We start from the raw sequence: 21,414 nt of genomic DNA, 5'->3' as shown, positions 1-21,414 counted from the left end.
TTTCCAGTGAAATGTTTTATACATTGTGTTTAAATTTGTTGTGCTGGGAAAATCTGGACTTAACTAACCAGGTTTAATACCCTATGTTTTCTAGCACAGCAGAGTCAGGCTTTATTTAAGCAGAAAAATTCCAAGATGCTGTAAGCCTCCCAAGTTGTGTTGCCTTTTGATGCTGCTTACCTCACATCTGTGACAAAACAAAAAAATATGCAAATGAATTAAAACAAAAAATCCAGGGTCTGTTTTTTTCTGTAGAAACTAGCCAGTCATGTTTGAGGTAACGTAAGCCCTGTTTCAAATACATGAATCTGTAGACATTTGAGTCAAAGCTTACTTGCAGGTTTCTGCTGAAGAGGCAGGATTTTCCTGTCCCATGCAAAACCATGCACTGGTTTTCATGTGGCTCCATGGTTTTGGGGACAGGGGAGAAATAGACATATTTCTGCACTTGATACCAAGTTTAAATGTCTTCTCTGGCCTAAATTGCTCCCAGCTAAACCTCTCTTGCAGTATGGCCTTAGTGCTAGTTTTAGTTCTTCCAGGGGGAGATTGGAGAGAGCTGACATTACTGCAGATGTTCTGAACTACTCGGTTATGTTTTGTAAGCCCAACAGTGCTTTCTGTCTTTCTTTCTCAGAGTGTCAGAGTTTTGCCTTTTACATTGATGTTTTCTTCTCTCCATCCTTCCCCCCTCACCTCCCCACCTCCTTATCAAACCACTTTCCCCAGGAGGTTGAAGCACTTTTCAAAGGAGACAATTTGCCTAAGTTCATCAACTGTGAGTTTGCCTATAATGACAATTGGTTCATCACATTTGAATCGGAAGCTGATGCACAGCAGGTAATGCTGTTTTTTGAAGCATATTAGAATGTAAAAGTAAATAAGGATGATATGAAGATGATTTGACAGGTTGTAAATTGTATTACAAATGCGTAACAATATAAAAACATCCCAAACTGTAAAAACAGTAATGCTGCTTCCCCTTATGTAGTATCCAGTTTTTAGTGACTATTAAACATAACACTTAAAAGGTTTTTTTATCTTGTTTACATTACCTGGCTTTAGCTATGATTTTTTTGTACTGAGAGTGTTGATTTTTTTTTTTTTTTGGTGATACATTGAAATGCTTCAATCATAACCATTAGAATCTTGTTTTAATGCTACTGAAGCACTTACTGATAAGTTAAATGTTGCTAAATGCAGGTCATGTATGAGAGTTTGCTATACTCTAACATTAGCAGACACTCCAAGAATTATTGTTCGCCTTAGCCTGTCAAAACTTAAGTTTCCTTTATTTAAATTACATTTGACAAATCTAACAATTTCTTTTTTATAAAGGCTTACAGATACCTTAGAGAAGAAGTGAAGACTTTCCAAGGAAAACCAATTAAGGTAAATAGGGGTTTATGATGTTAGGGGTGGGGTGTGTGTTTGTGTGTATGTGTTCAGGGTTTTGTGGTGCTCACTGTGATTTCTAATATAAATTTAAATGGTCCAATCTCAGCAGCTGTTTGACCTGGAGGTGGGTTTAGAAATGTAGCACACAAAACTTTACCTTTCCTCTTCCTCATTTCTGGCAGTGGTATATCCAGCCCAGCATCAGGCAGCAGGGAAGCATTCAGCTGTTCCTGCTGTCCTTGAAGGACAAAGCAGTGACTGATAAGTGTCCAATAAAAGTTTGAGAGCTGCTAATTTGAACCATCCTGATTTAATTTGAAAGACTGCTGTAATAAATAATCTAATCTCATTTGCAGGCAAGGATAAAAGCAAAGGCAATAGCTATAAACACATTTTTGCCAAAGAATGGATATAGACCTCTGGATATGAACCTCTACACGCAGCAGCGCTACACAACATCCTTTTACATACCTCCAGTATACAGTCCCCAGCAGCACTTCCCACTGTACAGCTTAATTGGCCCACAGACCTGGTCAGCCACGCACAGCTACCTTGACCCTTCATTGGTAAGTCTCTTGATTCTGAAACAGTTGTGTTTTTTTCAAAGCTGATACTATTTTCTTTCTGAGGTATAGGAAACATACCTATCCTGAAGAGGGGAGTTTAAGATTCCATTTCTTCTTGAAAAACAGTCCTTCAAAATCCTTGCCATAGTGTGCAGGATGGATTATTTGAAAATTGGGTCTGATCTCAGACTGAAGTGTGATTCTCTTCGTAAACCTTTTAGGTTTTGAGGCAGTTCCTTAGTAAAGACTTGTCAAGATACCAAGACCTTCTAACAGGAAGTTAGGTTGGAGGCTGAGATACTGAATTGCTCTGTTTGGCATGTTCTTAAAGCAGAATATTTTCTGTGCAATAGTAGCATCTCTTTTGGCAATGAAAAGTGAAATTGCTTTTGCTAATTTCAAAAATCACTTTTAAATTGCTTTTTAAGTTATTTTCTTAAAGGGGCTGTTGGTAAGGCTTGAAGCTAGGGTGGTAGCAATAAATCCTTAAATATTCTAATGAGATATCTGCTGTATCCTGCAATGCTACTTCTGTCTTCTGCATTGTGACAGTCTCATCAGAATTACCTTGGCCCCTTTTAGTTGGCCTTTGTTACCCTACAAATACTTGGAGTTTCCTGTAATGACTGGGAGGCTCAGGTTTCCTATTTGAAGCCTCTTTCTCCCCTCTGGAGATGCCTCTTTACTTGTGGCTCAAAGAAATCAGGGGAGCAATGCTCAAAATTAGAAATTCTTTAGATGTTTTTTTTGGCAGAGGATTAAAGTGTCCTTGAACAAACTTGAGCAAACATCCTCTGTACTGAACCACAGCTAATTAAAAAGTTGGTGTGCTAAACACTTCACACACAGGGAAGGGAACCCGAGGTCTTGCAGGGGGAGGCGTTCTGGGGGGGATGAAGAATGTGGAGGAGACAAGGTAACACAGTGAGCAGTGTTATTCCAGGAAAAAGCTGTCTTGTTAAGCAGCAATGAATGTGAATCTGCCTGTAGATAAACTAAAACTATGACTATTGCACAGTCTTGCTCTGAGATACTGAAGGAGCTGGATGGAAAAAGTGTAGAAATCAGAGATTAATAAACCACAGGTTCAAGCACATCATACTGTGTATCTACCTTATGTTATCCTGTAACTTTTTGTATCCAAGAAAGCTTACTAGTCCTATCCTTTGGGAAAGACTTGATGAGTTTGCTACCATTAAAGATCTCAAACTTTTCTTAGTCAAAACGGGAAATCAACTGTCTGTGCTTAGCTTTTCACTGTTCTGCAGTGTATTGTCATTGGTTAGCTGCATTTTATGTACATGACTGTAACGTGATGTTTCTTGATTCTTTTGTAGGAAGAGCTATATTTGAATAGAAATCACTTGAGGAGAACAGGGACCATGAGGAACCATGACACAGCAATAATTTTCATGAGACAGGGTTGCAGTTTGCATTTAGAGACTTCTGTGAAAATACAGCAAAGTTTCTCTATTCTGCTTCAACATAAACTCTGTCTCTCATCTCTAACTTGAGATTGAATACCCCAGTCATGTGGGCAATACCATTTTAGTTCTGAAACTAGAATATGGCAACACATGTCCTCAGGATTCTAAAACTACCTCATTCTTCATCATGTACTTAAATTGGATTTGAGAAAAAATCTAGTTTTACCTGTTTGGGGGGAAAAAAAAAGAAATTGAAAAGAAAGTATACTTGAACCAGTTGACTTCTGTGAATGCTTTTGGTATTATTGGAAAGAAAATGGGGAAATTTTTTTTTTCCTCCAAATGATCACACATCATTATAAAGAAAGAAGAGTTGAATATTGCTAGGGTCCCTAATATGTTCAGTCTTCTCATTTTTCAGGTTCAGTGGTTGCTTACTAGCTTTGATGAAATTTTGCAGCATTCATGTTGTAACTCTTAAACCAAAAACACTTCAAAGCATTATTTTGATGAAACTTTCTTCCTCAAGCAGCTTTGTTACAGACCTTTAATGGCCTTTTTCTGAAGCCTGAGGTAGCATTTGCTGTCATGCATGCTAGGTTAGGCTAGCAGTAGTTTGATATGACAGCTTTGGTGTTTAATTTTGTTTTCCATTGACTAGTGATTTAACTTGCACAAGAAACCTTTTTCAAGTTTAAATGTACCTTTATAGCAAATGGTCCTAATCACAGCTGTTTCTCAACACTTAATATAATGTAGAAAGAATCTTTTTGTTCTGCATCATAGTTATTTTCAGGGGGAAAATACAAGCAAGCATTTGCTGGTTCTAACAGTAACATTCCTTAAATGAAATCCAGACATTTAAATAAAAAAGACAAAAGTGTGCTAGTGAGGTTGGAGAAATTACTTTGAACATGCTTCAGGTTTTGAGGCAGCTTGTTACTACAGGGTGTTAGTATGCACCCACCCCAGAAAATGTTTCACTAATGTTTCTTCAGACAAGACAGTGCTTCACATGTAGAATAAGGTGGTAAGATCTGAAAAGCATCAGAGTTGCATTTAACATCCACTTATTCTCTAGGCTTAATTTAGATGTCACATGGAAGTAGAATGAGGAACTAAAAGGAAGTTGTTGGGGTTTTTTAAGGGAGGAATTCACATACAATTAGAAGAGAAACAGTTACAGGCCATGTAGATTAGAGGCTCTGACAAAGAAGTGTCTTGGTACGCCAAAGTCATGCGTAGTGTGGTGTGAAATAGGAGGAGAGCTGTTTAACTTACAGCCAAGAATTCTGGCTTGATGTTTTTCAATCCTCTTGAACTATCATAAGTTGAATATGTGTAGTGACTGACTTCTCAGAAAAACAGAAGCTTGGGGTTTTTCCAGAAATTTTGTGAGTCAGCTACAAGGCACTAGACAGATTCTCTGTTGCTGTTTGAGACAATCTTTTGAGTGTCCTGTCCTGCACAGAATGACGTAAAATATGGGGTTACGAAAAGTAATACTCAGTTTGTTTATAATGATGAGCATGCAATACATTTTTTAGGTAACACCATTTCCAAATACTGGATTTATCAATGGGTTCACATCTCCAACCTTCAAGCCTGCTGCTTCTCCACTCACAACACTCAGACAATATCCTCCCAGGAACAGGCAAGTTAATCTATCTTCTAACAATACTGTTGTATTATCTGGCACGTGGGGTTTTCATCTGCTTATTTTAGTAACACCAGCTAACTTGAGAATACTTGTGAAACTGAACCTGGTGCCAGAGGTGAGGGTATAGGGCAGATGGTACCCCTGATGTTAATGAATGCAGTGTTTTGAAATGTAAATGGACAGTCTGAAAGCTGAGAACTTGTCTGTTCTGTGATTTAGGGTATTCAGTTGAAATATTCTGAGAAATGACATGACATCAGCAGGATTATTTATATAGTAAAGCTCTAGTTGAAAACAGACAGGGAAAAGGTTAATTTTGATAATTCACATGACCTGTTACAATGAATGTTGATCATTGTGATAAAGTGATAAAGGACTGAAGATCTTGCTTCTTCTAAATTCTGTGAATAGGCTTAGGCCTCAGAAGGTCTCTGATAGTGCGCGTATGTTGAAATGACTTTTGAATTTATAGGAATCCTAGCAAGTCACATATACGACATACAATACCCAGTGCAGAAAGGGGACCTGGGCTTCTAGACAGTCCTACAATATTCAACTTTTCTGCTGATCGTTTAATCAATGGCGTCAGGAGTCCACAGACGCGGCAGCCGGGACAAAGCAGGACACGGGTGCAGAGCGCTACCAGCAGCTACACCAAGAGGGAGGTGGGAACCGGCCGCATGGAACAGACCAGCGTTGACTCGTCCCCTGGGCTGGGGAGAGGAAGGTGAGCCTGCTCCGTGGTGTCCTCTGAACAGCCAAGTACTGCTGCTTCTAAACTGCTCTGTTTAGGAGAGGTGTGGGATTGTTACTGTTCTCAATACTGCTTTAAACTCAGACTCTCTCCCCAAACCTAAAATCTTGCAAAAGACTTCACTGAAAATGTTAAATACAGAACAAAGGCTAAGCAGACTTGCATACTTTCCTACCAGATGAAAATTATTATTGGCAACTGATGAACAATTTAGATCTATAAGATCTAATCTTCTATCCTTTCTTAACCTGGTGCAAGAAAGTTTTTGTGTATTATTTGTTTGACTTTATTGAAGACGTTCTGCCCAATTCCATTGTTCAGCATTGAAGATTGTACACCTGAATATGTATTAGCAGTGCTCATTCTTCACTTTTTCAGTTAAAGGATCAGAATTTTGACCAAACTGGGCGTACACAACAGCAAAGATGATGGATTGGTATGGAGGGAGGAAAAACTGCTACAGCCAACTAAGGAAACTATTGTTATGTTGTTTTAAAAGCAGCCTAACAAAAAACAGAACCAACTACCTGGGGAGCTGAAAATTGGCATATTTATAAATACAGTTCTAATAAGTGCTTCAGAAAAGTATTGTGCAGCTTTGATAATGGCTGTATTTATGACTCCAAGTAAATCACATTTTAAGTGACTTACTGAATTGGAAGATAAGTGTTTTGCAGATGATCCTATTTTAGACTTGTATCATTGCAAAATTAAATGGGTATTTTGTGCAAGGGTTATAATACTTTTCTAAATCTAATTTACCAAATTGTGTTATAACTAATGGATGAAAGTATGATTAAGAATTCAGGAAAAAAGATTGCTCAAACTATAGACTGCAAAAATGTGCAGGAATTGTCAGTACTTTCAATTATATTATTTTGATGTTTCAGTATTGAATACATTTAGAATAATAAAAGTCAAACTAACTTAGAAAATATATTGAAACTGAATTAGAATGCACTGCAAATTTTACTGTGCTGCTTGGAGGGGCTTTACCTGAAGCAGGGCTGGGGGCAATGTGCTAAAAATGTTTTTTTGAAGGAGCCTTACCTGGATTGAAAATGGTTACCTGTATTTGAGAAGTTACATTGGTATACAAAAAATTCCTGCCCCTCTTATTTAGATACTGTAACATTTTGTCTAATCCTCATGTGTAATCTCTACTGAGATGCTTTTAACACAGGAATTACTTGTAACCAGTTTATTCTTACACTGACTTGCATAAGATGTATCCCTTTATTTTAAGGACAGCTTGCTAGGAATTTTTCCCTAAAACATTTCTGGATAACCTGTGTAGAATGAAGATGGATGAAATAGCAATTGAAATTAATTTCTCCTGTTTTTATTAACTGCTTTCCAGCCATTTATAGGCAAGGTTCTCATATCTGCATTCTTTCCCTTAGGAAAAACTCATATGGCTACCGAAAGAAAAGGGAGGACAAGTTTACAGTGAGTGTTCATAATCTTATTTGTCTCTCATAAAAGTAGGGAAACAAGGCAAGATTGTGGATATTATGTGGAGTAGCAGGGGACATACTGCAGAGGCAGTTGTATATCACAGTTGATTAAAGACAACAGCTCATTAGTCACATGAGTTTACTGCATTTGGGTACCAGAGGAGATTTTCCATTAATGCAAGAAGGGAAAAGTTAAAATTAGTCTTACAGTAGCAAAAAATTTCCATCTCAGTTTTTGTCAACATGCCAGTGTTCACATTCAGGAATAGCTAAACAGCTGAAGTTGAAAACACTTGATACTTCATTATCAGTCATGGTGATGGTGATTGAACATTATATAGATCCTTGTGGCATAGTGTGTAGCAAAAATATTTATGAAGTGGTCAGTTAATTTTTTTTAAATGCCTCTTCAAGTGCCACCAGGTAAGGGTGTGCTAACACTATTAAAATACTGTGGTTTTGGGAAACTGAAATTCAGGGTTAATACCAAAGTAGACTTGATACATGAAAAGGCTGCACTAAGTGTAGAAGAGAAAAAACCATATTTTTTTGCTGTGATAAAACCAGTTGTTTCTTTGTAATTCATTTTTGCCACACATGGCATATGCAGGAAGTTGAACCAGGTTATTTCCTATTCATGTTACAATTGTAAAGTAACACTACTGCCTGAGCCATAACACTTTCCTAAAGGTCTGGAATCACTGCTTATGTGTGTGTGTGGCTCCTGCTGTTGATTGGACTAGGTGAACTTGGGTAAAGGAGCAGAAATGTTTAGCAAGTGATTCCTTCCTTTTGATTGCTTTTAGTTCTCATCAAACTTCGCAGAGGCAGTGAGACCAGATTGCCTGTAGGATTCCCAGTACTTCTTCCTTTTGCCATTTCAAAGATGCTTGAATTTTTAGAGTGAAGTTTTGCTATTAACTTTTTTCTGTATTTAAAAGAACAAGGAAATGGTACAGGTTAGGTGTGAGTGACTGGAGTGAAAGAATTACCTTGGACACCTCCCTGAGCAGAGCAGCACTTCTGACAGAGCTGACTGCAAAGACTATTTGAACTTTGAATGTAAAAACTGGTAGATGTGAGTTCTTTGGAGACCCATGATGCCCTTTGTCAGCACCAGGCTGTCATTGCAGCCTGTGCAGAAGGTTCTTTCCAGTCTCTTTTGGGCCAAGAATCTTTAGTCTGTAATGTCCAGTGCTGTACCTTGAGCAGAGGTGAGAGCTGCTGCACACCCAGAACTGCAAGGAAGTGTACTTGAAGCCAAAAGATTAAAATTTTCCCTTTAGACTGTGGAAATAATTGAATCCAGTATCCTGTTTCTTGTGTAATGCTGTAGCAATTAGTGTACACAGAACACCACTAAAACTGGTATATTTGAATGGAGTAATGACTTCTAATCATTAGAAGATTTTTCTTTTGAAAGGGAAAAAAATAGAGTTATATACATGTTTGCATGAAAGAGAGGATGAAACTTTTTGATCAGATTGTTTCTGAGGCTGTAGACAGTCATTAGCCAAGTACTGAACCTACAAGAAGTTAACTTGAGAAATTTTATGCAGTTAACTTAAAATTCATTGAAGTCCTCCCTCATCCTGCTAATTTAAGATGTTAGTGCCACACTTAGTACTTTGAGGGTTTTAGGATTCAACTGTGTGACTTAAAATGTAACACAAAAGCATTTGCTATGACAGATCTGCAGTCCCCTTTAAGAAGAGTAAGTGCTGTGATTTGAAGAATGACTTTTAAAAATTCGAGTTGTTCCTCTTGCAGTTTGAGCTGGATTAGTGTAGTCTCTCTCCCTGACCTTTGACAGGTCATCTGACTTGAGTTTTGGAGATTTGCAGTCTCCATTGTTGTAGCATTCTTCCAGGGGTAATGCTGGGTCAGTAACAGTGCTTGGAGTTGCAATTGTTCTTGCTTCTGTATTTTTTCTTTCCCTACTTCCCTCTTGACACACAATTCTTCGGACATATAGTTTGTGAAAAGACCTCAAAAATAGTCTTATATCTGTTGTTCCTTTTATTCAGAAGTGTTCTCACATTCATGCCATCTTGCCTATATACTCGTATTTTCCTTTTCAAAATAGGAACTGTTTCAAAGATCGGTTTACATTTGGTATTTTGCAACAGAGATCATTTTAGCACAGAGCTCAGCACAGTAAAGAAACACTTCTTTGAAAAAAACCTTTGTTTACATGATGTAGGTGAAGTTAATTGGTAACTTCAGTTACAGTGTATTACAAAGGAGTTTTATTTTTCCTGTGTAAATATAAAATAACTTAAAAATCCTTACCAGCAGTTCTCACAAGTGATCTTAAACTGTGGTACTTTTAACTCCCGAACTGCTCTCTGTAGTACAAAATAGTTGCATTTAGCACACAGGTGTTGTTTTTTGCTTGAGACATTGGTTTTCTTCTTAGATTTAGTTAGAAAGTACTGTTTCAAAAATAGTTTTGACACTTACCTTTCTATTTTTACACAGTGACCATACAGATTAATACTAATTAGATATAAATTGTTACTGTCTGTGCTACATACAAGGCATGCTGTCTTGCCCTTTCTTCATATATCTGAAAATAAGATTCTTGCTGACTCTTGTCTTTTCATTTAGGATGTTATTAACTGTACATAAATGGGCATTATATTTTCACCATATCATGATACATAAACCAGTGTGTTTTCCTTTCTGTGTCAGTGTGTCTGTCCTCAAGGAAGAGTCAGTGAAAAAACTATGCCGGTGTCCCTAAAGCTGATGCATATACCATGACATTTAAATAATAATTAAATATTTTAAGGGCAACAGTGGAAAATGAAAGCATCTATTCTTCAGTACTCTGTGTTTTTTGGGGGATGAGATGGGGGAGCCTTCTCCAGGTCTTTGCTGATACAAATCAAGTGCAAAATACAGTTTAGAGTTGCATGTCTTTTCTGTCATCTAGTGCAGTAACCCCGACATGGTATTTCTATTCCAGAGAGGCCAAACACAGTCTCCACCACCCCCAAAACCTCCATCTCCCAGCTTTGAATTGGGTTTATCTAGCTTTCCTCCATTACCTGGGGCTGCTGGCAATTTAAAGACTGAAGACCTGTTTGAAAACAGACTGTCCAGCGTGGTAATAGGAACATCAAAAGAAAGAGTGAGTAGTGAATGTTCATTTTTGTTGGGAAAACAAAGAATTGCATACCTCTTGTTTTCTGATTTGGTGGTCTAGACATGGAAAAACTTGTGGGTCAACATGGGTTGTAAGAAGTGTTCTTAAAAACAGCTGTCAAATGATGTGCTGCTGCCTTCTTCACTTATATCTTAGAATTTGTTGGGTGTTCTCTTTGAAATGGTGTGGAATATGGGCACCAGTTTAATAAGTAGATGTTAATAGCAGAGATTAGAAAATATGCTCTTTGCTGTATATAACTGCCTCAGGCTTTTTGATAGGCTCAGGTGAAAAGTATGTGGTACATTCTCCCTGCTGCTTGAAAGTAAGACTTCTGAGTTATATATAAAACACTTTAAAGTGACAAACTTCTAAGCACCAAAATAAAGAAGCTGCCTACATAATCTCAGTACACTAGGCATCATAGCTGGAACAAGAACTGCTACCAAAACCAGCTGGATCCCAGTGTTGTCTTGTCAAATTGCTCATCAGAAAGATAAAAATACACCAGAATAACTTGGCAACCACTGCTGTATAGATGTAGTAGAGATGCAGTTGAAAATTAATGTTCAGTAGTTTTTCATAGATTTCATTCTTAGAACTGTCTCTGCTCTGCCATCTGTGAGTGACAGTATGTTCTCCTCCAGCAAGACTCACTTAACCCTCTGCACTGTGGAACACTCTGGGCTATGAAAGTCTGTGTTGGCTTTTTTTTGATGGCTCAGATTTAACTTGTGTTTTTCTAGCTGTACCACAACTGAAGAAGTTAAGCCCTGGATTAGCAGTGTAAAATGACATGGTGAACCACCACAGTTTCTGGTGTCTTCTCCTGCCATAAGCTGGGTTTAGAATGTTTTCTTTGGTGCCCATGTGTCAGGGGTTGGTAAAGAAAGGGGGAGGTAGCAGGGCAGCCTGCACCCAAGGCAGTGACTGTACAGAGAAGCCATCTACTCGGTCTCCTGCAAGTGGTAGGAGGGGCTGCTATGTTCTAGGGTTGCATTTAGGGGGAATGTGCAGTTCAGAGCCATGGTAAGAGCAGTAATTAACTTACTGTCAGCCAGTACTACAGATGGTAGGCTGAGATCTTGGCTGAGATCTGTTAATTATGAAGTATCTTACCTCTGTTACTTATGAAATGGTTTTGACTATTGTATTTTAGGTTTTAAATACAATTTCACCACTTGCTTTTAATGCTGCAGCTGAAACCCCTTTTTTCCCCTATTGCAGATTTAGTACTTGCTTTATACTTATGGTAAAGAACTTAGACTTCTCTCCTGTAGAGGCAGTCTTCCTATCAGTCAGCACTTACGCTTTATGATACTTGCAGTGCACTGTCACATTAAAAAGCATTCCTCCATTTACCAGTTTCATTTTCCAGCATCCAGGAGTTATTCTGTACCACTGTGCGGAAAAAAAAGGGATTGTGCTGCCTTTCCTTGTTGGCCTTTAAATAAAGAGTAAGATAAGAGCAGCTGGCTCCAAAGAGCAATTGTGTTCTGCTACAAAGCTGTTTGAGCTAACATCAGTCTTGCCAATGTATACAGGCTGCTTTTCACCTTGATCTCAATGTTTTTTCATGTCACTTGACGTGGTGTTACAAAGCACTGAAGTTACACAGTGCTTCCCTTGTTTCATATGGATGGGCAAGTCCAGTGTATGGAAGCTGAGGGGACTAAGGAAAGGTCTATCATTTCCAGCAGTTGTTATGCAAGCATTGTATCTTGATGCTCTTTGCTTAGTGATGCTCTTCTAGATGTAACTCTGGGGAATGGCAGGTAATAATCATCCCACATTTTGTAACTAGGAAGTGCAGCATTGTCAGATCAAGGGCTGAGTGTTTTGGCAAAGAAAAGCTCTTGCATGTGTGCTTGACTTGAAGCTGTTCACACTTAACCATGTACCTGCAAGTTCTGATGCACTCGGGTCAGAATGCTCAGCAGCTTGCAATTTCAAGCCTTTGCACACACTATTACGGCGAATAAAACCCGTTCTGTTATTTCTAAACAACGACCTTTTGCAGTCTTTGAATCAAACTAGGCTTAGATCTACTGCAGTAATCTATGCTGCCTGATTTTAAAACAGTGCAATCAAATACCATTTTCCTTTATAACAGCAACCATAGGAGTCTTAGAGTTTATGCCCTTTCTGAACGGTGACTTGGCTAGGGGAAAAAGAGGGTTATATTATTCCTTCTGAGCTTGTGTTCTCCCATTGCTTCCCCTTCTGCATACCAGAATCTCTGGGTTTTGGAGTTTTTAGGATGAGACGTAGCATCCTTTAAAACAAACAAAATGTTATAAATGTGAGATATATGTTTTTCAGGATACAAAGTTGTCTTTTCCTATTTTGTGACCATTTAAATTAATGTATGCATCTTGGACGTATTTAGCATTTATCTGGAAGCACAGTATCACTTGGCACTAGCAGAATCTTTTGAGGGCTATGGAAAAAGCCTCTGCTTGGTAGCAAATCATTATATTGGGATGATATAGAAGTAGAGCTTTGAAGAAGACAGTTCTTAGTGCACAGCACTAGGAGACTTCTGTCTTCATAGGCTGCCTATGGTTATATGAACAGGTACAAAGCCTACTTTGTCACCAGCAGGTGACACCTTCTTTCCAGGTGGGAAGAAGTCCAGTCACTAGTGGTATTCCCCAGGGCTCAGTATTGGGACCAGCCTGGTTTAATAACCTCATTGGTCATCTGGACCAGGTGATTGAGGGCACCCTCAGTAAGTTCACAGACAGCACTAAGTTGGGCAGGAGTGTTAATGTGCTGGAGGGCAGGAAGGGCAGGGTCTGCACCGGGTTCTGGACAGACTGGATTGAAGGGCTGAGGCCAGTTGTGTGAGGTTCAACAAGGCCAAGTGCTGAGTCCTGCATTTGGCTCACAACACCTCCTGGCAGTGCTACAGAGTGGCTGGAAAGTGGCCTTGTGTGAAGGAACCTGGGGGTGCTGGTTGACCTGGGAGCAGCTGAACATGAGGCAGGTGTGCCCAGGTGGCCAGGAAAGCCAGTGACATCCTGGCTTGGATCAGCAGTAGTGTGGCCAGCAGGACCAGGGCAGTGATTGTCCCCCTGTCCTGGGCACTGGTGAGGCTGCAGCTGGAATCCTGTGCTCAGTTTTGGGCCCCTCAGTGCAAGGACACTGAGGTGCCGGAGTGTGTCCAGAGAGGGGCAGTGGAGCTGGTGAAGGCTTTGGAGCACAAGTTATGAGGAATAGCTGAGGGAACTGGGGTTGTGTAACCTGCAGGAAAGGAGGCTCAGGGGAGACCTTTTCACTCCTTACAACTGCCTGAACAGAGGTTGTAGCCAGGTCGGGGTTGGCCTCTTTTCCCAGGCAGCCAGTGACAGGACAAGAGGAAATGGCCTCAAGCTGTGCCAGAGGAGGTTTAGGTTGAAAGTCAGGAAAATGTTTTTTTACTGAAATGCAAGTTGGAACATGCTGCCCAGAGGAGTGATGGAGTCACCACCCTAGGAAGTGTTCAAGAAATGACCAGATGTGGCACTTATACAGTGGTCTAGTTGACAAGGTGATGATTGATTAAAGGTCTTCTCTAACCTTAATGATTCAAAGTGATTTTGTCATTCAGATATGTCCCAAAGGGACCTGAAGCTTTTAACTTCTTTGGAAATAACCACATCTATCTGTGTTTCTAAATAAATGTAAAGGAAAAAATAACATATTCATTACAATGTATATATTGGCTCCTTCTGTACCTTCCTATAGTCAATTTACCAGTATAAATCAAACTATGAAGTGTTTCCTGGTTGTGCTAATTTTCAGGCAGACCATATTAATTGGATATTTTGATTGTCTTTCTGTGCCTTTTTTCCTCCTTCAGAACATTAATGTGGATGCAAGTACAAACACTATTCCATCAGGAATTCCTCGAGAGCCGTTACCAGTTTCTTCTACATTGCCCAGGACCTTTGAAAGGTCTCCTTCGCCACCCCAGCCTACTGAGTAAGCACTTAATTACATGGGTATAATTATTCTGCTCTGCATCACATTTGCATTTTCTTTCATCAGGCAGAACAATGTAAATAGCTATTAAAATTTTAATCAATGGAAGAAGTAATATTTTGTTGTACTTTTAGTAAAGGCAATAAAGCTTAATTTCGGAACAATATCATAATAGTGATTCAATCATAATAGTCATTTAGCAGAAGAAAATTTAGTGTTGTGGTTTAGTTTCTGTGAGTAGAAGTTTAATGAATATCTTACTGTCTTTTATTTAGATAGCTTTGAAACAGAGAGTAAACCCATGGCCCTGTAGGCAGTACTGATGTCCATACCATAAAAAAAGTTTTTTAGTAACACTTTATTTGGAACCTGCAAATCAAATAGCTGAGTAACTAAATGCTATTAGAACATGACAAATTAGTGGTAGTGTCACACTGCACAGGAATATATTTTTTTCTATTTTTCATAGCATTTTTGAATGCAGTGGTAGTCATCATGTGCTAGGCAAATTATAGCTTTTTATAACTACTTGCAGTCACACTCAAAGTTTTTAGACCTATTATTAAATCATTCATCTGTCCTGAAGTTTCACTTTTCATGAGCCTTGCTTCCTGCTGGATGATTACAGGGACTCCAAAGTTGTGGATAAACAGCAGAGAGAGACACAGAGTACAGAAAGACTTTCTTCTTCCACTCTGAGTACTGCATGTAAATCGGTACAAGTCAATGGATCTGCCATAGTAAGTGACCTTATTATTCACTTTTTCTTGATGAGCCAGTTTGCCTTTGACAGAATATTTATTGCTACCCAGTGTTGCCTTATGTGAGCCCAGCATCCTAGAATTTGTCCAGCAGCTTTAGATTTGCTTATTGGGTTTCACAGTTACTTGCATGATAGAATTATGCAATTAACAGTGCAAGAGAGATCTCCTTATCTGAATCCTTTTCTTGGTAGTATCCTTGAGGTAGAAGTATTAATACATATGTTGATATTGAAACCAGAGTATTCATTGTGTTTCAACTGGTTTAGAGGTTGAAAGGGAAATATTTTGCCCTATGCCTACACCCCATTTTTCTGGCATGCTGTTTTACATTTTACCTTTTCTTCAGCTTTATTTTCTATGCAATTTTTGTAAACTTCATACTCAAGCCCTCATCTGCATATTTAAGTGCAGCAGTCTTTTGGGACAAGGACTTCACCCTGTTTTGTTCATAAAAGTAATTTTTTTTCCCCCTCAGGATGCTTTGTTTAACTCTGTCCTGTTTGTTTCTGATTTCCTAGGAACTGCGAAAACCTAGTTATGCGGAAATTTGCCAGAGAACAACTAAGGATCCTCCTACATTGCAACCCCAGAAAGAACAGAAGCCAAACACTGTAGCATGTGGGAAAGAAGAAAAAAAGCCCACAGAAACAATAGAGAAAAACAGAGAACCTCCTCCTGCAAAGTCACATCCTGGACAACCCAAAGACCAGAGAAGACAGTCAGGACGCAGATCGTCCCCTCCAGCCGTTGGCAAACGCTTAAATAAAGAACAGAGTACCCCTCCAAAATCTCCTCAGTGAAAATAACACCTGGGAGGGATTTGAGAAGAGGTCTGTTTCCCACAAATTAAACCCATGTTCCCACTAAGATACCTGAGAATGAGTTGCTGGTTAGGAGCTTGCAGTGATACAAGGCATGTAACAATGCCTGCAAGTTATTTTTTTGTGAAATACTTTTTCCCCCTCTTGAACAAGCATTCTATTTTTCTGGGTATTTCTGGATAGTTGTTCTAAACCTTACATTTAGATTGGTGCTTAATTGGAGGTGAAGCTTAGTGTGATTTTTTTTTTTCAAGGTGTAAAATATTTGTCTTTAAAAAAAATCAACTTTTTATTAAGCCTCTCTGTGGCTGTGTGAGTGCAAGCTCTGTATAGTGAGTTTTTTCTAAACTGTTAAGCAGAAACATGCTGCTGCAATATTTTTAATAAACTGGTCTGCAAGTACATATCTAAATTAGTGTCCAAAAGACTGATAACGGCAGCTAGTGTGTAGAGTGCAAGAAAGTAGATATATTTTACAAATTAGTATGTGACCTTGAAGATTTTTTTTTTATTGGGCTGCTGTACTAAGTGTCAGCAAACAAACTTGCACTTTTAGGTTAAATGAGTAGCTGTTTCTAGCATTTTTAAAAACTTAATCTTTTTTTGATGTTTTGCACACACAAAATGAATTCTACAGGGCACCATAGCAGTCTTTCTGAAATATTTCCTTTTTTGACTTACTGCAAGCAAGTAACCATCTTCTCACTCCAGAATAAAACTGATGTTATAATTTGCAAATACAAAGCACATTGTGAATAGAAAGAATCAAGTCTGTGAGCTTCTATGGTGGTGAAGCCTGTTAGTGGATGTTATCAGGAGAAAGCAGAGTAGCCTTCTTGTGATAACCTTAGCTTCCCTGTGCTTGTAAGGGAGTTAACTGAGTCAGCGCTGTATATTCTGGTTACCCCTGTGCTCTGTGTAGACTTTTTTTTAAAACTCTGCCCCAAGTGCTCTTTGAAAGAGTTCATATCTTAGTCAGCCTTGTGTTGACATCTTCCTGTAACTACAAGCATTGGCATACGGATTTAAATTTTGCGAGACGTGAGATAATGGTGTTTGTTTTGTGTGGTGGAGGAAGAGATCCCTGATATTTACCTCTGGGATGAGGTTTCTCACACTTATTTACTTTAGAAGTGATGCGCTTTCTGAAGGACAAGGATGCACTAAATTAGCAAGTTTCTAATAAAGTTGAATATAAATTATTTTTGTTTTAAAATGCCTAAAGCTTTTCTTTAAGTGTTTAAACTGCAGGAAGTTCAGACAAAACTCATTCCTGCTGACTATGACAGTACAGTTTATTCCACAAAAATGTTTATTTAAACAACTGATTTTTTTAAAGAATTATTTCCATCCAATATTTAAAGACTTGAATTTTATTTAAACTTGAAAATGACTTTGCCTTAACTTTTGTACAAGACAGTTTAGAGTTAATGAGGTCTGACCCCGTGGAGGGTTAGCATGAATGGCATACAGAATTACTCAGTTACAGTATGTATCTATTGTCACTGGTCTTACTGGGTAAACATACTGTAGTACAGGAACTAGCAGCAGTTTTTGTAATATACCTTAAAGATCTTAAACAGTTGATCTTTTTCAGATTGTTGAAAAACCTGTAAATGCAAATAGTCAATACTGTATTAAATATGTGCACTTGGAAGTGTGTGCTTTGCTTGTACAGTTGTAAATAATCAGAACATATAAAAAGGTACCCTAAAGAAAAAAATCTGATAAAAATTATTGATATTATAAATGTTGCTGTTGAGCTGGATGTAGATAAACTAAATGTTGTGGTTTGAATATTACTTTAATTTGTTGTTTTTTCTTTTTCTTATTTTATTCTGGTGTGTTGAACTGACTCTGCCTCTTCACTGCAAAAGGGAAATGGAATGAAAGTCTTATTTGAAAGCCCTCAAATACTTTCCTAAAGTCCCTTTAAAACAAAACAATTTAGCCAATTCAAAAGTGTTCTGCAATGTAAATAATGAATTTCAGCAGTCAAACTGTAATTTTTAAGTCATTAATGAAAATCAAGTCTAATTGGGGAAAAACTTGACTGCTGCAAAAATATACACTGAAGCTTACTTGTCTGCTTTCAAGAGTATCAATGCATGGTTCATAGAACTGTAAAGTAACTATAGAAGTTGACTCCTGATAAATTTCCTATTACAAGCATCAATTGATAACTAGTTGGCATTGTAAATCCAGCCTGTTGTATGCTGCAGAATTGGTCAAAATAGGGCATGTGGAGTCTGTTGATTTTTCTTGTTTCAAAAGCGCACTTTGTGAATGCTGTGGGAGGAGATAGGACCCCGACACCATCACCAAAACTGCTCGACTACTTCTGTCATTGGATTTTTTATCCCCTTCTCCTTTCCCCAGCGGCAGTGAAAGCGGTAGCTAGATTTGTGTATGGTTTAGGCCAGCTGTATGATTCATTTTGTTTGTCTGCTGCAAGTGAAAGGCTTTACCAGCTGCAAGCAGTGGCAAGTGGTCCCTTCCAGCGGCCGTGAGCGGCTCGTGCTGGTGCTCAGCCGGTGCCCGAGGTGATCTGTTGAGACCAGTGGGATGTGTTGTGCTGTTCTAATGTATTCTGCTGCCATTTGTGATAGGTCAATACACTGTAATTACTGCTTACCCAGCAACAGTCTGTTGCATCTAAAGTTTAAACCTTCCTCTGATGTGGTTTTATAGCCTTTTTTTAAAAAAAAAAAAGTGACACGCCAAATCGCTGTGTAATATACAATACAACTTCTCCTTACTGTATTTTGCTTTGAGATTTATTCCCCCCACCCCCCACTCAGTGACAAAATGGAGTTTTCGGAGTAGAGTTGTGAAGTTGCATGCAGACTGTTGCTATGATACAGAGAGGGATTAAAACATAGCTTTTAAAATTAAAAATCTCCCAAAAGCAGTAGCTGAGCTCAAGGTTCAGGGATCCAGTAATTAAAATTGGCATTTTACCCTGTTACAACTGTGTGGTGATGCTTTTCATTTTGAAAACAAGTCAAAATGGGATCTGAAATTCTTCCAGGAATTTAAAAAAATAAAGCTTGCTTTCAAAACAGAATGTAATTTCAGATCAGTCCCACCCCGTGACTCTGTCACTTAGAAACATGTGAGCAGTGGCAAATTTTTTATGTTGCTGCATTGTCCTTCAAAGCCTTGAGCCCTTGGCATGGAAAGGCCCTTGCTGGAGGGTGGGGCAGTGTATCAGGAGCAACAGCTGACTGTAATGGTGCACACCTATCTCTGTATCTCCTTCAGCTACAGGTAGGGGTTTTGTGCTTTGGAACCTATTACACTAATAGCAGCAGACAATCCAAGATTTCTGAGGAGACCTAACAGCTGCCAATTCACAAAATAGAAGTGTAATATGGGAGCCTTTTTGAGGGTTTTTGTTTTTGTTCTTCTTCCATTAAGACTGGAATCAAGCTTACATGTAAACTATCAGTAATTTAAGTTTCCTTTTGTGTCATAAAAATGTAAAACTGTCTAATTTGAAAAAAAAATATGTAGGTTATGAAAAATAAAGATTTAGGCACTGTTGAATTCCTGATTTTTTTAATTAAACATTTCTTCAGCAGTATTTTTCATTACCTTTTGTCTTTTGCTCCCATTTTTGGAAATTGTATATTTCTAATTTTGGGAAAAAAAACCCTTTTGCTTTCCTGTTCAACACAGCTCTTGTAACCATCACCTAAGGCTCTGGTGTCAGCAGCAAGAACCTCTGTGGCATGTCTCTGAAGGCTGCAGTGTCTTTCTCTAGTAGGTAACTATGACTGGTTAACTTCTTTAAAGCAAACACAAAACCTGATGTACTGTTTACTGAAGGTTCTGTTCATTGTTTTCATCAATTTATTAGGTAAGGTATTGGCTTGGTCCTAAATATGGATTTTAATGTTCAGGTTGGTGCTTTGGTTGCGTGGCATTTGAATCTGGAGATGTCTTGGGATTATTTTTGGCTTTAGCTGGTCTTAGAAGTTCTTCTTGAAGAAGGTCTTGCATCTAGGAAAGAAGAGCTTCTGGGATATTCTCTCTCTACATAAAAGAATATTTTGGAAATAATTCAAACACCACCCCCTTTGTTTTGTTTTGTTGAGGTTTTTCACTTATACAGGTATATCTGACCAATTATAACAATGGATGTAAGCATGGAAATATTAACAATTGCCGTGTTTTATATGCATTTTGGGAAGTATTGCGGTACTATTCCTCATGCTGATGGTTCTGTAAGCTCCTGGACAGGTTAGACTGTTACTGCTTCTATTTCCTCACTACTGTCTGCTCAGCAAAGTAAGCCAACACAGGAATACCAGCCTGCACTGGGCACTGTGTGCATTTCCAGGCTGGAAAATTCACTTAATCATTGGGCTTTGGTGATCTGGGCTACAAGTAGTTGAAGGTAACCAGTTTTCACTTGAACATGAGTATCCTGTTCCACCCTTGGGGACGAAGTTTTCTACCACTTAATGTGTAAAAAATGCATGGAAATTTGTCAGTAATGTTGCCATAATTCTAATGTGGCTGTGGAGGACCACCCCAGCTCTGACAGAAATTGGGGATCTATTTGTTTGCACAACAAAACTGGGCAGTGTCCCCTTTGTGCTGATTTTCCTCAATAAAAAGTGATGTTCAGTGATGGCTGGAGCAATGTTCATGCTAAACACATGGGTTTGTGTCCTCTTGGGCATGATGAGAAAGAGTATAGAAAACTATGTGCAATTTGAGCATCCAAAGGTTACTTACTGTCACAGAAACTGATTCATTATGCTTTCATCCTAAGACTTCTTTAGAAAATAAGATTTCACGAAGTTTCAGGTTTTCTAATATGCTTTTACTTCACAGACCTTTACGTTAAAACCTCTTGTTCTAGTATAGCTGAGCTTTTATGACTGCAATCATTTAAGTCAGGGAAGTGATTGAATTTCAAATTTTGCTGGTGTATAGATGAAAGCAACGTTATGCACTTCATCTCTGCTTTTGAGAGAATATGCTCTGTAACAGTCTGGTGCCATCTGGTTATGGTAGCTCGGTTACTGCAGCCTCCACTCATTGTAGATAGATGTCTTGGGCTATATTTCAAGGCCCAGCATAAATTGATCAGGTAGAAATTTGGTTCCTATGGAAGTGGCACATATCATACAGTTCCTGAGTTGTTGTGCCAAATAAGCACAGAAATGCTGCAAAGAGGCTGGCTGGCCTCAGCTGTGCCACTCTTCCTTCCTGTGTGCTCCCTCACATCTGCACACTGGCTGCTCTGAAAAGTACCCGGGAAAGAGGAGGGCTTGGAATAGGTCAGCAGCTTTTGTTGTACCAGCACTACAGTGGAGGAACGAACAGAAGTATAGTTGATGCCTCGAGAAGAGTGACATGGTGATGGTCCTGGCAGGAGCACTGTGCTGCAATCAGCCTGTGTAAACTGAGTGTTGGTACAAGTAGTTTATGATGAA

The 21,414-nt window shown here is 38.7% G+C and overlaps 1 protein-coding gene across 5 annotated transcripts in view; it reads left to right on the top strand.

Annotated features, from left to right (window-relative positions):
* The window catches only part of LARP4B (La ribonucleoprotein 4B), a 55,765-nt gene extending 36,252 nt beyond the window's left edge, over nt 1-19,513 (top strand). For 4 of the 5 annotated variants that reach the window (XM_064389144.1, XM_064389229.1, XM_064389292.1 and 1 more), the window contains 10 exons: nt 730-840; nt 1,339-1,392; nt 1,755-1,964; nt 4,939-5,045; nt 5,524-5,778; nt 7,209-7,254; nt 10,234-10,398; nt 14,258-14,379; nt 15,008-15,119; nt 15,662-19,513. In XM_064389144.1, coding sequence (XP_064245214.1) covers nt 730-840; nt 1,339-1,392; nt 1,755-1,964; nt 4,939-5,045; nt 5,524-5,778; nt 7,209-7,254; nt 10,234-10,398; nt 14,258-14,379; nt 15,008-15,119; nt 15,662-15,943 — 1,464 coding nt within the window. In that variant the 3' untranslated portion in view covers nt 15,944-19,513. The remainder of the gene's footprint in view (nt 1-729; nt 841-1,338; nt 1,393-1,754; nt 1,965-4,938; nt 5,046-5,523; nt 5,779-7,208; nt 7,255-10,233; nt 10,399-14,257; nt 14,380-15,007; nt 15,120-15,661) is intronic. The other variant, XM_064389055.1, reaches the window with a different exon arrangement.
* Nucleotides 19,514-21,414: the final 1,901 nt, after the last annotated feature.

This window comes from Passer domesticus, chromosome 1 (assembly GCF_036417665.1).
Source record: "Passer domesticus isolate bPasDom1 chromosome 1, bPasDom1.hap1, whole genome shotgun sequence".
Taxonomy (NCBI): domain Eukaryota; kingdom Metazoa; phylum Chordata; class Aves; order Passeriformes; family Passeridae; genus Passer; species Passer domesticus.
The sequence above is the reverse complement of the archived record's forward strand: the minus strand, read 5'-3'. Positions and strand labels throughout refer to the sequence as shown.